The sequence below is a fragment of the Patella vulgata genome, chromosome 6 (assembly GCF_932274485.2).
Source record: "Patella vulgata chromosome 6, xgPatVulg1.2, whole genome shotgun sequence".
Taxonomy (NCBI): Eukaryota; Metazoa; Mollusca; class Gastropoda; family Patellidae; genus Patella; species Patella vulgata.
The window spans coordinates 55,446,618-55,463,010 of record NC_065884.2 but is presented as its reverse complement, the minus strand read 5'-3'; the positions used below and the strand labels follow the sequence as shown (position 1 = coordinate 55,463,010).

Here is a 16,393-nt window from a genome sequence, read left to right as displayed (position 1 = left end):
AAGCTGTGGTGTTACGGTGGCGGCATAGTATTTCACCGTAACACCACAGCCACTCTAACCATTCATAATACATCTAACTATCCCTTTACAGCACTTCACTCCCTACACATTTCCCCTCGTCCTACTTTCCCAAACGTCAACAACACATCTCATACATCCAGTTCGCTGATTAACCCTTGTACCACGTCTACTGGATCGTCTAGTATTGTTTCTGATCGCATATGTAATTCCTTAACTGGTTAGGACATATCTTTAAATGTCATTCCGACATTCCCCATTAATGACTTCAAATGGTGTTTGAATATATTGCATCTTAAATGATATCATCAACAAGAAACAACAGGTACCACATTTCGGTTCTACCTTTTATATTAAGCACTGCTACATATAGGCTACATAGTTACAAGCATTATATTAAAGTCATTCTTTCTAACCCCCTCTCATACAGACTCAGCGAGTCTGCTGATGGAAATTCCTACATCTTCTCCCTACAAGAACCACAAGGCTGTCTACCTAGAACGCACATTCTATTAATTATATATTCTCAGATTCACAGTAATTAATTATTCTATTGGCTAATTATGATGTAATTAATCATGTGATTGGTCACTCTTGCCAAATATGAAATGGTAATTTTCCTTTCACGTGTTTTTATACACTTGCGTTTTAAATAAACTCATACCATAACTAATATTTTGACAATGGAGAATAATTTGTAAAGATAACAATATTGTTTTAGCCATCATATTTCTCTATTCCTTGTCTATAAATTTGAAAACAATGTCGCAACGACAATATTGTTACATATTTAATTAGTGCTAAACTTTAATAACTAAATATTTTACAATAATATATATTTAATGAGAGTGAAACCTTAATAATTTCACGAATTTTGACCCCTGCAAATAGACACCTACACAAAATTTCAACATTCTATCCCAATCAGAAGGAGAGTTATTGTATTCTAGAGTCTCGACCAAACAGACTGAACTATGTACTTCGCCTAAGCAGAAAACACTCAACATCGAACTTTGTTAAGCTGTTGGTGTAATGAGACTATACATGAAGTTTCACCACTATCACTCAATTACAATGAAAGTTTTCGAGGTCCAAAGTCTCGACCAATCAAATTGCTTAAATCGCTTTGCTCACCCTGATCCGAAAATGCTCACTATCGAACTTAGTTAAGGTATTGATGTGATGAAACTTTACATCCCACTTCTACTCGTTGCCACTGGCAACCTTTGATAAAACTGTCCTGTTTAATTGCAATACATACAAGTAAATACAAGTAAAACATAGAAATAAAACAAGAAGTAGAAATCGCTCACCTTAAAATGAGAGAACAACATCAGTTGAATGGTGTAATGTACTGTTTTGGAGAATCGAATGTGAACTGTACTTATATACCCTAAATTGTTTATTTGGTTGGTAACCTATAAACAATTGGGGTTTTAATCCAAGTCTAATTAATTATTTCTACAGCATTCGAGTCTCCGAACAATACATAATTATCCAACCTTTGTTGCTTCTCAGGTAAAGCGTAAATCTCTTAGTCTCATAATCTCTTTCTGTGATCATAGTTATCTGACTATCAATTAAACAATGCGTTTCTAATTAAACGTCTAAGATAGTATTTTTATAATTTAAAATAAGTTGTGGGTTGTAGGTATTTTACTCTACTACAATAACTTCACGAAAAATTGTTCGATAGGCCTGTAATTTGGCATATGGTCATCTCAAAGGATCCATAACAAAATATAAAAAAATTGGAAAAATCTGGAGGGGTCGGGTTAAAACCTTGCATCAGTTGATATGGAATGACCCACATGCGTGTTAGCCCCCTAACTGACATAACTGACCACTGTATGGTGTCTTGCAATATACAACTACCGACTGAACCAGCTGAACAAGTGCTAACGAATAATGATAATACCAAACTAGCAGACCGGTTGTGTGGAAATTCGAATAACTCTGTTAAGGGTAACGTTGGATCTCGACAAAAAAATTTATTTGGGAAAATAATTCTGATAATATATTTATCTCAGAACTTCAAAAAACTAAATATAAATCTGCTCTTTATGATGACCAATTTTGACAAATCCAGTGAACATGATGTAAATGGAGCTACTGCGCTTCTGACTGAAATACTCACCGACGCATCTAGGACAAGCATTAGACTGGTTGAAATAAAAAAGAAAAGAAAGCGTAAGAATAAATGGTTTGACAAAGACTGTTCGCGACTTAAACGGGACATGATGTCAGCACGTCGTAATTTCATTGCGAATCCAAATAGTGCCCACGCTCGATCTGTATATTTTGGAAGAAAAAGGGAATACAAAAAAGTAACTAAATTTAAATGTAGACAGGCGAAAAATGACATTTTATTTCAACTTGATGGGTTAGAATCGCGTAATCCTAAAGAGTATTGGAAGCTTGTTAATTCCCTTGTAAATGATAATCCTGAAGTAAAAGATGAAAATGACTGTATTTCTACTCAGTGCTGGGAAAACCATTTTCCAAACTTATTTCATAATACTTCTATTCTAAAATCAGATATCGATGAAATTGAAACTGAAACCCATTCCGTGAAATCCTCATTGACAATAAATGATGAAATTAATAAAGAAATTTCCGTATCTGAGTTACGTCTCGCATTTAATAATCTCAAACGCAATAAGTCCAATGGACCCGATCTTATACTCAATGGAATGCTCATGGCATCCCGCGAAATCATGATCGATCAGTATTTAAAACTTTTTAATTTAATCTTATCGTCTAGTATATTTCCTGAAATATGGCAGGATTCTTTTATTTTCCCCATTTATAAGAAAGGAATGAAAGATGACCCTAATAACTACAGGGGAATAGCCCTTGCTAGCTGTTTGAGTAAATGTTTCTTATCAGTAATTAATAAACGCATTGTTTCGTACTTAGAATCAAATAACCTTCTTGACCAATCACAATGTGGCTTTAGAGCAGATCGCAGAACTTCGGACAATATTTTTATTCTCAAAACATTGCTTAACAAATACAAAAATAAAATCAAAATTTATATGTGTGCTTCATTGATTTTAAAAAGGCCTTTGATATTCCACAAATCCCATAGACTTCCCCACGTTAAATAATACTCCAATTTCCCCATTTACTTTTTGCTGACGACCTTGTAATGCTATCAACAACAGCAAATGGTCTCCAAAATAGCATTACTTGTTTAACACAGTTCTCCAATGATTCAAAGTTATCAATAAATGCCATAAAATCAAAAGTCATGTTTTTTAATAATGGGAGCAAACTAAAAAAAACCTACACAATTTAAATTTGGCAACCATGTATTAGAATATGTAAAATCGTATATGTACCTTGGAGTCTACATAACTGATAACAACTCATTTAAAGCTGCTATGTCTGATCTAAGTAAAAGGCAAGAAAAGCTTGGTTTTCCATTAAGTATAAGGTGTGTACTACAAATTTCCTACCAACCGATATTTTGACTAAACTGTACCATGCTATTATTAAACAAATTTCAATTTATTCATCTGATATATGGGGTTCTCAGATTGTCCACAGCAAAAATTCGGATCTGACAAAATGGGATAAATTAGGCTTAAATAAAATCACCATAAAAATTTGTAAATCCATTTTAGCGCAACCTACAAAGGCATCAAATATTGGCTGCTTAGCCGAAGCTCAAATATTCCCGCTACAAGTTGATGTGTATCGTAGAATGCTTTCATATTTTAAACGTCTATCCAACCCACAACTCAGTATAAATAACCCAATTCTTTTTTCTTCCTTTAAAGAGGATAGTACTTTAGCGTGCATTAACCCTAAACTCTCTTGGACAGCAGCCATTTAATATATCATCTTTAAATCCATCATCAAATGAAATTACTAAATGCCTTGAAGACAAATTCAATGAAGTTTATGCCAATCTATGCTCTTCAGATACCCAGAAACTAAGAACATTTTATAGGTTTAAAAAGAATATCAAGGCTACGGTGCCCTACCTGCAAGCTGTTAAAAATCTTAAAACTAAAACCGCTATGTCCCGCCTTAGACTAAGCACACGTTCCCTTGAAATAGAGAGAGGGCGATACAAGAATAGACCTGCACATCTGCGGTTTTGCACAAACTGCCCTCAACAGAAAGTTGAAAATGAGTATCATTTTCTCATTAAATGCAACCGCTATGAGGAACTCCGTAAGACAATTGTTTTTGGGGCATTTGATACCCAAATGTATCCATTTTCATTCGAAAACATGGTTAACCCACCGTTTGCTCTGGCCAAAGCAGTGTGCAACTTTGTGCATTAGGCTTTCAAAATAAGGGATGTGGCACCCACTTCTATATAAACCAAAAAAAATAAAAAATAAATAAATAAATAAATAAATAACCAACAATTCAAAGACCTCTTCACGTTTAGTTTAAGCTACAGTAACGCCACATATATTTTTTTCTTACAAGCAAAGACTACAATCTTACTCCTCTCATAAATACATTGTTTCATTTTAATTTCTTATGCCCAGCAACTTGTATTGAACTTACTTGGATATCCAAAATCTTACCAATTTTGATGTTATATACCAAAACTCGAACAAAATCAACCAATGAGTCTGTCAAAAAAAAACCAAGTCTGCTGAGTATCACGTCGATCGTATTTGAAATGGCAGAGCCTTAGGCATTGTCCCAAGAAGAAGAACTACATTACCAAGTGTATAGAACTAGTTCCCGATTCAGAAAACAAATATGCATGGTAGTTACAAAGCCTTTGTCTGATTAGCAAGCTCTGTGAGAAAACATTTCCACAATATCAATAGCCATTTCCAACTGTCTTTATCTTCCGGGGAGGGGTAGGGGGTAACTGAAAACTGAAAAAAAGCAATGTATTAATTGGCTTAAATTTATTAGACAGTTTTGATTTCCTTAAAAAAGTGTTAATTTAATTACATTTTTTTTTTCATGTGTTGATTTGCTATGTCACAGATGAGTCAGTCATATCTATCTAGACTTAACTAAGATTCTTTCTGTGTACATACATGTAGGTGTACAGTTTTACTATATTAAACTGAATTTTAGATTCCAAAATACCATAACAACAATCTTTTCTATTAGAATTGAATAGTAAGCCGCCATTTCTTCTTTCATTTTTTTATTTTTGAATTTATTTTATTATATGATCTTTTCCTTGGTAATTTGCTTATGCAGCCAATATTGAAACTGAAAAAATATATACATGACATGTAATTAACCTTCAAAGATACCTTACCATATACAAACTGTGTGATATGAAATTGAAACTAATGTATCTACATGTATCAAAAGTTTGTTTCAAATCCTCTATAAACATTTTAATCCCAATGAACTACCTTAGCCGTAAAAATCTATTTTAATAACCCTTTTTTGTCATGCGATTTGACTGTTGTAATAATTAGAAGAGAGCCGTGGAGTAATTATAAGGCGCTGGCATGCTAGCCTGGAGGTTGCGGGTTCCCTCTTGGTTTTGACCAAGAAAGCTTTTCAGGATTTCCCCGTGTCAGTAGTGCATGACGGAGGGGCTGACAAGGACAACTGCCTAGTCGTTCGGATGGAACAAAAAGCCAGGTCCCGTGTACACATTGTTGTGCACGTAAAAGATCTATTGACAGATGGAATTCGATATAAGAGTAGGCCATAGTTCCGCTGCCCAGGCAAAATTTTTCTCTTAGCACCCTGCATGACGTATGGGCCCGTCTTTATTAGCCCAGTAGGAGCAGAACAGTAGAATGTTAAAATGTTCAACCCTATTTCATTTCATTTCATTTCATTTCTGGGAATTCAGTATTTTATTAGTAAGATTGAAGTCTCTACTTTCTGTACATGCTAATATCATATTTGAAATAAGGCATACATTTATTCGATATGGGTTTGGGCGGAGGGAGGGGGGGGGGGGTCTAGATGATTAACGTATGCACATGAAATCACAGGGTCTGTCATTGAGTCAAGTGGCATGGTTTCGATTTCAAAAGCGAATTATACATATTAAACTGAATCATGTTAGCCTCGAAATGACATAGCGCTAGTAAGTAGATAAGGACCCATTCTACAACAACTCCAGGTTTATGCAAAATTAATATTACACAACACATGCCAAATTTTAATACACGTTGAATGAGGCAGTACACGGAAAGAAGGTGCAAATGGAAGAAGGCTACTCGTCCCAGTTGATTACCGGTATACATGTAGGTCTTGGCAGGCCCGTAGCTAGCGGTAGGCTACGAAAGCCCAGAAGGCTCATTCCAAATTCCAAATTCCAAATGCGAAATTCCAAATTCCAAATTCATGTCTTACCGATAAAATAGCAAATTGGCAGACCCCCTCAATTAAACAAATGAGAATTTTTATAAATTGTAATTTTACACAAATAATTACTTCTAGTTTACATATCTGGGCCGGATAAATACCCGTTCCAAATTACTAGATTCCAAATTCCAAATTCCAGATTCCAAATTCCAGATTCCAAATTCCAGATTCCAAATTCCAGATTCCAGATTCCAAATTCCAAATGCTTAATTCCAAATTTCAAATCTGATCCGACCAATCGGATCAGATTTATGCTTTTGACTAATCAGTGAGGGGATAATAATATTCCAGTTCTGGTTTGCTTCGGCAGATGTGAAAAGTTTGGAAATGAAATGAAATGGGGTTTAACGTCCTACTGTTCTGCATACGCCATACAGTGTGCTATGAGGGAAATTTTGCCACGGCAGCGGCACTATCACTACTTTTATATCGAATTCCAACTGCCAAGGGATCTTTTACGTGCATTCCAATGTATACACGGGACCTCGGTTTTTCGTCTCATCCGAAGGACAAGACACTTGTCCTGCATCACTGACAAGGGGGAACCACGCCGGAAAAACTGGATGAACTTTCTCGGCCAATGCAGGGATCGAACACCCGACCTCCAGACTAGCGTCTAACCCACTTAGCCACGTGATCCCCTGAAAAGTTTGTGGCAAAGTTCCTCTGCAGTGAGCTACTCTGCTACTCGGTATCCTAGGACTGGCATTTTTTTTTTTTTTTTTTGCTACAGCAGCAAATTTGTAATTTGTAATTTGGAATCTGGAATTTGAATTTGGAATAAGCCTTCTGGGCTTTCGTAGTAGGCCGCCCAAGGCGAGATCATGGACGCCCAACCAAGAAACCCACGCACACCGCCGCCCGAAGAAGTCTACCATAAAAAAAGGCAACGGGAGATTGTATGAAATTTTCCAGGTCAAATTCACGATGGGGAAGAATTTGAATCAAGCCCGCGCCAGGCGTGATATCTTCAAAATTCGAACAAGTCTCACTCTAACCCGATTACGAACTTTTCGTTTTTCTCATAAATTATTATAGGTACGCTAAAGTCGTATTCCTTCCTTCAATTTTTTATAATGTTCATATCAAATATCATAATACGCCAATATCGCAAATTCAGCTTCAAAATTGAAATTTCCCCTTTGGTGCAAACCCTATTTTCCAAAATTTTCTCATGGGACGCAGTAAGGTGCGTCCACGGTGCCGTTCGCCGTGGACCGTCAAGTGTAGGTACCTTGGTTCCCCCAGAAGCCTCATCGGCACCCCCGAAGCCCTTGCCTTACCCAACATTTTAGGGCTAGCTACGGGTCTGCATAGCATACACAACGTGGACAACTTGATTCAGCCAATACAAATACATGTATGGCCTAGTTTGTGGCAAGTGGATGTAAGTATAAGTACCTTATAAATACTTTACGTGGGATTGTAATTTCACATACACTAATAATTGTAGGACACTGGACACACAAATATAAAAATAAAATGAAATTTTTACCAGTTTTTCTTCAATGGAGTCCTTGGTAAATTCTCAATTATAATGAAACTATAGAAAAAACTTCCAAAGATTGATTCTAGTTCTATCATTTATTAACTGTGACTGAATCAGTGAAATAATATTACACAAAGATAGAACGGAGTGTATGGGAAAATATGTTTATTTGTTTGAAGGTTTTTTTTTTACAGAATTTAGATTACATTTCAAGTAACATAAAAGTGAAAAAAGTTATTTTCTAGTCCATTCCCGGGTTTGTTTCCACTTTTGCCAGAATGTCTATAAAATATCATGAAACAAGAATCAAGATGGCCGCTAATCCATCCTGCCTGGGTATTATTTCACGGATACGGTCAAAACCCCCTAAGTCAGACCCCCCCCCCCCCTGCTGCCTGGGTATTATTTCAGGGATACGGTCAAAACCCCCTAAGTCAGACCCCCCCCCCCGGTCAACCGCCTCCCCCCATTTTTATATTATATAATATTGAAATGGCCTGGGCCATTCTTGTTGTTTTTGTATGTTTTCGCCCGTTCGCTTGTTGACGTTCGTGAGCCTTTATTCTAATTATAGTAACATGGGGATGCCTTTCGTTTCTTTATGATAACGTATTAGACCAGGAGCCCAGTGGGTCAACCTAGCTGAAAAGTGTACCAATTTTCTCCTATATGGTATCAATGCATGTATAGCTGGTATCATAAGAATGTAAGTCTGCCGGGGTTCTAGTGGTGGGTGTGGTATTCCACGCCCAAAATGCAATGCCCCCCAACTAGGCTAGATTAGATCAAAAGTGTACCACATGAAAATCGTACAGTCAGTATACCGTACATCTTCAGATATTACAAAAACACTCTGGCAGACATTTCTAGTGGTGGGTGTAATTGCAAGATATAATATAATGACCAGCTGCAACCTCCGCCCATATTGTAATTTGAAATATAACACCTATCCGTAGCGGATTGGTCAACAACTAGCTGTCCGTTCGGGGAATTAACCCACCCCAGACCGAATACTGACCAATCAGGTGACGGTGCGTGGGTGTGGTACCCGGAATTCAAGGCTGGACATCGATCCGGCCCATAATATATAAGATCAGATAAAACGTTTTGGGGATATCACTTCGGTGCGATATCACTTCGGTGGAAGCGGACGTTAAATAAAGCTATTTCACACACACACACACGCGCGTTTTGGGGACAATCCCGGCCAGAGAGCCGAGCTGGGAACAAGACCGCTACCAGACGAAAACCCGGTTAACATAACTATTGTAGAACAAGTATTGTACATATGTTCAACATCAGTTTAACGTTTCGTTCACATTAACAGAACACAATTTTTATTTTAAAACAATCGATGTCTTTATTCTAAAAGCATGACGTTTCGAATAGGTATGCATAGTTTCAAAATGATCTGTTAAGAATTGCGGTCTGTAGGCAAAACACAAGACACACAAACATTAGGCGTGGCTCTGTCCCAAGGGGTCTAGCATGCACCAAAAATAATAATAGAGGTTAGCCTTAGGATTAAGGAATAAGTATAAAAAAAAAGTAGCCTTAGGCTATAAGGAATAAGTATAAAAAAGTTTTCAAAATGATCGATTAAGAAATGCGGTCTGCAAGTGACACACAGACATAAAAAAAAGAAAATGGGCGCAGCTCTGTCCCTGGGGGTTGGGTATTCACCACAAATAATAGGGATGTTCCTTAGGATAAAAGGAATATGTATGCTAAGTTTCAAGGTGATACGATAAGAAATGCGATCTGTAGATGACAAACAAATAAATAAATATAAGGGATGGGCGTGGCTCTGCCCCTGGCGGTCGGGCATGCACCAAATACAATAGGGATCATCGTTAGGGTATAAGCAATTCATATGACAATTTTTCAAGACGATTGATTAAGAATTGTGGCCTGTAGGTGACACACAGACATAAAAAGAAAAGAAAATGGGCGTGGCTCTGCCCCTGGGGATAAAAAAAACAATAGGGATCATCGTTAGGGTATAAGCAATTCATATGAAAAAATTTCAAGACGATTGATTAAGAATTGTGGCCTGTAGGCGACACACAGACATAAAAAAGAAAATGGGCGTGGCTTTGCTCCTGTGGGTTGGGCATGCACCCAAAACGATAGGGATGTTCCTTAGGGTACAAAAAATAAGCATGCAAAGTTTCAAGATGATACGTTAAGAAATGTGGCCTGTAGACGACAAACAAGCAAATACAAAAAATGGGCGTGGCTCTGCACCGGGGAGGCGAGCATGCACCAAAAACAATACGGATCATCCTTAGGGTATAAGGAATAAGTATGTAAAGTTGATACGTTAAGAAATGCGGTCTGTAGATGACAAACAAATAAATAAATATAAGGAATGGGCGTGGTTCTGCCCCTGGGGGTCGGGCATGCACCAAAAACAATAGGGATCATACTTAGGGTATAAGCAATTCATATGAAAAATTTTCAAGTCGATTGATTAAGAATTGTGGCCTATAGGCGACACACAGACATAAAAAGAGAAAATGGGCGAGGCTCTGCCCCCGGGGGTCGGGCATGCACCCCAAACGATAGGGATGTTCCTTAGGGTACAAAGAATAAGTATGCATAGTTTCAAGATGATACGTTAAGACATGCGGTCTGTTGATGACAAACAAATAAATAAATATAAGGAATGGGCGTGGCTCTGCCCCTGGGGGTCGGGCATGCACCAAAAACAATAGGTATCATACTTAGGGTATAAACAATTCATATGAAAAAATTTCAAGACGATTGATTAAGAATTGTGGCCTATAGGTGACACACAGACATACAAAGATAAAAAAATGGGTGTGGCTCTGCCCCTGGGGGTCGGGCATGCACCCCAAACGATAGGGATGTTCCTTAGGGTACAAAGAATAAGTATGCATAGTTTCAAGATGATACGTTAAGAAATGTGGCCTGTACTTTAAAAACATAAAAAAAAACCCAAAAAAAACCTTCAAAATTAACGTAAACGTGTTTATCATTGAAAGATTAACTATGATATTTGATTGTCGGAATTAAATCTTATCAGCGTCAGAATATGTGACGTCATCCCTAGGAAGCATAATTGATTGAAATTACAGAGTATTATTAAATAAGATGCTTCTTTTCTGTTGTAGGCCTTACAATAAAACTTATGTTAAAGTGTCAGTAGGAGGAGCCATCCCCGTGTTTGCTTTCGTATTTATTCTGTATCGAGTAGTATCACGCAAATTACTACAATGTATATGATATATAAATAATACTTCACATGGATTGGTCACTTTAAAGTGTCCCAAATTTCTAAAAGTGTGTATGGCTATATTTTCCTGACCCCACACTATTGACCAAAAATTAAGTGCCTTTCGGATTTGGGGAGATAGGGGTCCGTTAGGTACAAAGATGTACGAATCGTGAGAGCCGAAATAAAGCTTTCTATCACAATTGTTACTGATTTTTCCCATATCACAGTTTTTCTCTTGTTTACCATGTCTTGTTAGAATATACATCAGCTTCTTAGAAATCAGGTCATCCTTGTTGATCAATTCGAACCCTTCTCCAGGATAAACATCGATGGGCGTATACATGGCAATTTCTCCTTGAAGCTTCTCATAGGCGAAGTCAAAATACGTGATATGCTTTCGCGGGTCTTCAACGCGATTAAACACCAATTTGGCCGTATTAGTTGTAACATGTGCTTTAACGTAATCGACAACATCGGACTCGTTATAAAGAAAATGAACACGATAAATACATTCATGGTTTAAAGTGTTTTGTAGGCCGGTTATAAATTCTGACATTCGTTCTTTAATTTTTTCTATTGTAGATGTTTTGTATTTTTTTGTCTGCAAATCTTTCTTGGTTAATAATGGCATGGTAACTATGGCATGTATCTTAGGTAATGGCTGCCTAGTTGTCATCTTCTGGCGTGATGGTATTGGCTTCTTAAATGTCATCATCGCCTGATGGGATGGTACGGATTCTTGTGCATGATCTGTTTTAATTTCACCCTTGTTGTATTCTGAATGATTGGTCAAATTATATACATATATGATGGTTAAGACCAGTACTAACAAGAATATTATAAGTACGACGGCTTTTGACTTCATCTGAAAAAGAAATGAAATTGCATTTAATGGCAAGTCGGTAAGGGCGCTGCTATATTACAAGAAACATATTACGATATATCCCAATAGCGGAATCGTTGAACCCGAGGAAGTTAAACAAATCACAGAGTTTGTTAAATAATACTTTAATTAATTCTCAACATCAATGAAACAATATTTGTAGCACCATGGGTCGTCTGTCAGACGTGGAGAGCGGACAGCCATTAAAACCGGTGTCCACATCCGGCGTATAACCCATGCATCATTTCTTACTACATATTTTGGAACAGCCCTTGATCGTCTAGTACAATGTAGTTACAAGCATTATATTAAAGTCATTCTTTCTAACCCCCTCTCATACAGACTCAGCGAGTCTGCTGATGGAAATTCCTACATCTTCTCCCTACAAGAACCACAAGGCTGTCTACCTAGAACGCACATTCTATTAATTATATATTCTCAGATTCACAGTAATTAATTATTCTATTGGCTAATTATGATGTAATTAATCATGTGATTGGTCACTCTTGCCAAATATGAAATGGTAATTTTCCTATCACGTGTTTTTATACACTTGCGTTTTAAATAAACTCATACCATAACTAATATTTTGACAATGGAGAATAATTTGTAAAGATAACAATATTGTTTTAGCCATCATATTTCTCTATTCCTTGTCTATAAATTTGAAAACAATGTCGCAACGACAATATTGTTACATATTTAATTAGTGCTAAACTTTAATAACTAAATATTTTACAATAATATATATTTAATGAGAGTAAAACCTTAATAATTTCACGAATTTTGACCCCTGCAAATAGACACCTACACAAAATTTCAACATTCTATCCCAATCAGAAGGAGAGTTATTGTATTCTAAAGTCTCGACCAAACAGATTGAACTATGTACTTCGCCTAAGCAGAAAACACTCAACATCGAACTTTGTTAAGCTGTTGGTGTAATGAGACTACACATGAAGTTTCACCACTATCACTCAATTACAATGAAAGTTTTCGAGGTCCAAAGTCTCGACCAATCAAATTGCTTATCGCTTTGCTCACCCTGATCCGAAAATGCTCACTATCAGACTTAGTTAAGGTATTGATGTGATGAAACTATACACCACGTTTCATCACACTTACTTAATTAGAAGCAAAGATATCGTGTCCGAAAGCATCAACCAATCCCTGCTTACTCTAACTAGAAAATGCTCATCTTTGAACTCAATCAAGACATTTACCTAATCAACACCCATACCAAGTTTAAACATTCTAGCTAAATTAGAAGGAAGGTTACTGTGTCCCAAAAAGTATGACGGACATACAGACAGACCATTTAAATAGTCCCTTGCTTTCGTCGAAAGGCGGGGTATAATAATTTGAGTGTATGCAGTACATATTATTTGTGATAAAAAAAAAGAATCGAGCCGTGTCGGCAGTGTTCATGTCAAACAAGGTCAAAAATTTAATACTCGATTTATGGAGGCAAAATCTGACACCCCACACTATTTACCGTATATCACAGGTCCTACAGGTCGGTATAGGCGTGGTCTACCGTATATCACAGGTCCTACAGGTCGGTATAGACGTGGTCTACGGACAAATTCCAACAGCGCAATTTAGGTATTATTACCATATTTTAGAATGTTATTGCATGCATGACGAAGTCTGCAATGGGGAATGCATGTATCCAAATCATAATCAGGTGACCCAATTCTAATAACGACACGGTGGCAAATATTGTGGCTAATAAAAAAACAAAACAATAGTTACTGAAATGATAATTTAGATTGATGTAGGTTTTTCAAATATAAACTGAAACTATCAATTAGTGTATATGCTCTGTATATAACATTAATAATTACTAGAAATCATGTTGATGCTACATATATAATAATGATATTACCCCCCCCCCTCCCCCCCCCCCCAAAAAAAAAAAAAAAACAAACAAAAAAACCAAAAAAACAACAAAAAAACCCCAACAAAACACCCCCCTCCCCCCCCCACCCAAAACAAAAAGAAAAACAATAACAAAAAAAAACCCAACAAAAAAAACCAAAATAAAATATAGAGTCACAATATATTCAGCCCAATGCATTTCAATGTCGTGACTAACATTCCTTTTAGGACACTCTTCTACACGCATGAAAGACTTTCAATAGTGAAAACTACTGTGCTGTTAAAAACACAACACAGTTTATATAACGTAACGTTATAACAGAGGAAAATGAGTATGTAAAATATAAAAACTAAAACGAAATAACATTAATTAGACATCAATTATAATTAAAATAACCAATCCTAAGCATTTAAAATTGGGTTATATATAGCGGTCAAGTTGCTTTCTTTTGTTTCCAAGAGATCATTATCGCTAATATTGAGTTTGTACAAAGGAAAAATCTTGAATAGACCTTTAATTAACACAAATATCCAAATGTTCGCTTACCGACAAGACTCTATTTCTTGCGAGTTTTATATTAGAACGACGTCGGTCAATTCGTAAATTCAACTGATCAGTAGTTTTTTTTCAAATGTACTTGCCATTACAACCATTACATATTTCGATTTGCAATTCATATTTTGTTTTACATAGAATTTAACATCTTTATTATCTTGATTTTAATTATGTTTGATGTTTATTAATGTTATTTCTATATTTATAATGACTCTATATTTATACACGGTGTTTTAGGTCATGCGACAAAGGAGTTAATTGATAACTAACGTTTTACGAAAATTACTGCCAGATTTATGGCCCTTGGTAGTAAATGTTTTGTATACTTAACGTTGGTATAGGCAGAATTAGAAGTCAACTGGGTTGTTACTCGTAATCAGATTTCAGTGTGTTGTAAATATTTTCATTACTGACAAAAGAAATAAATATACGCCAACTCTTTCTGAGTGGCCGGACGACTTAGATGCTGTGGGCGCATGTTTCGATGCCTGGCAACATACATTTTTATATAATGCTGTTTGACAGCTTTTGAGAGTTAAAATGTCGTAAGTACCCAGATATCTCTCTCGTCAACGAGCATTTCTCATCCATTACGGTAATGTATTAATACGCTTTGGGACAAACTATCCATCTTCTGTCAGCCATTGTACAATTTATGGTCTTAAAAATCAGTCATGCAAAACATTAATGTTGTTGTCTTACAGTACTTCTGATATACAATATTTAAGACAAAATGGAAATTTAAAAATTGGCACACGTATAGCGTACCAGAATGCTTTCGAGTGCCATTTGTATGAAGTTATCTTATAAATAAACAGTAATAGTTCCAACAGTCATCTTATATATAATAATAATATATCAAACAGTTATCTTATAAACAGTAATAGTTCCAACAGTTATCTTATAAACAATACTATTTCAAATATTAATCATATAAACAGTAATAGTTCCAACATTAGTCTTCCTGTTTTAAAAAAAGTCTTCGGTACTAGATCGACTGACTTATCATCAACCTTTGACTAAGAGAAATAACGACTTAAAACCGATTCTAAAAGACTTAAAAGTCTTACCTTGAAGCGAGAAAATCCAAAAACAATAAAATAATAGTAGGGTGCCTCGTGCAGCGATAATTATCCTTACAGAAAGATGAACTCAACACGGCGAATGTGAACGCTTCAGTGGCTTGTCTCGAAGTGAATATTAGTTAGTTGTTAGTTGTGTTTTACGTCCGCTTCCACCGAGGTGATATCGCAGACAAGAAGTAAATATTGCTTTGAGTTTATAATTGGTTAAATTGTCATAGCTGATTAAGTTCAACACGGCCGTTTATTTAGTGACTATAAATGTGATTTAAGTATGGTGGCTGATTGGTATCATGTCGTAATGTCGTGATGTCGCCTTTCATAACGCGACAACCCGACAACCCGACATCACGACATTTCTACCCGACATTACGACAACCCGACAACCCGACACGTCGTAATGTCGGGTAAAAATGTCGTGATGTCGGGTAAAAATGTCGTGGTGTCGGGTTGTCGGGTTGTCGTGATGTCGGGTTGTCGGGTTGTCGTGATGTCGGGTTGTCGCGTTATATCTTGACCATGTTGTACATCTCTATATTCGTTTAAAAAACAACTTAAAACACATTTATTTAATCAGGCTTTTAACTGACTCTGTATACAATCGTTAACATGTTCATAATCTTGTTGTTTATTTATGATTTTCCTAAGGCTAAGCAGAGATAAGCAATTTGATTGGTCGATGTTTTGGGACACAATAACCTTGATTCTAGCTAATTCTGAGTTTGATCATGAGAAAGAGAGAGCGAGAGAGAGAGAGAGAGGTTTAACGTCCACTCGACACAAACTAGGTCATTTCGGGACTAACTTATGGTTCAATTTTATTTCAATTATTCGCTCGCGCGTAGGGGTCTTCAGCAGTCGGAGGAAACCGGGGGACCCGGGGAAAACCCACGAGGTTAGACAGACGACCCTACTCTTT

The 16,393-nt window shown here is 36.5% G+C and overlaps 1 protein-coding gene across 1 annotated transcript; it reads right to left on the bottom strand.

Annotated features, from left to right (window-relative positions):
* Positions 1-10,804: 10,804 nt before the first annotated feature.
* On the bottom strand, positions 10,805-15,575 carry LOC126824569 (uncharacterized). Its single transcript, XM_050553809.2, has 2 exons — positions 15,463-15,575; positions 10,805-11,937 (listed from the first exon to the last, which is right to left on the bottom strand). The coding sequence occupies exon 2, from the start codon at positions 11,935-11,937 to the stop codon at positions 10,984-10,986; it is 954 nt and encodes a 317-aa protein (XP_050409766.1). The 5' UTR covers positions 15,463-15,575; the 3' UTR covers positions 10,805-10,983.
* Positions 15,576-16,393: the final 818 nt, after the last annotated feature.

Bases quoted from the DNA above. Each gene is read 5' to 3' on its own strand.
- LOC126824569 (XM_050553809.2), bottom strand. From the start codon at position 11,937: ATGAAGTCAAAAGCCGTCGTACTTATAATATTCTTGTTAGTACTGGTC.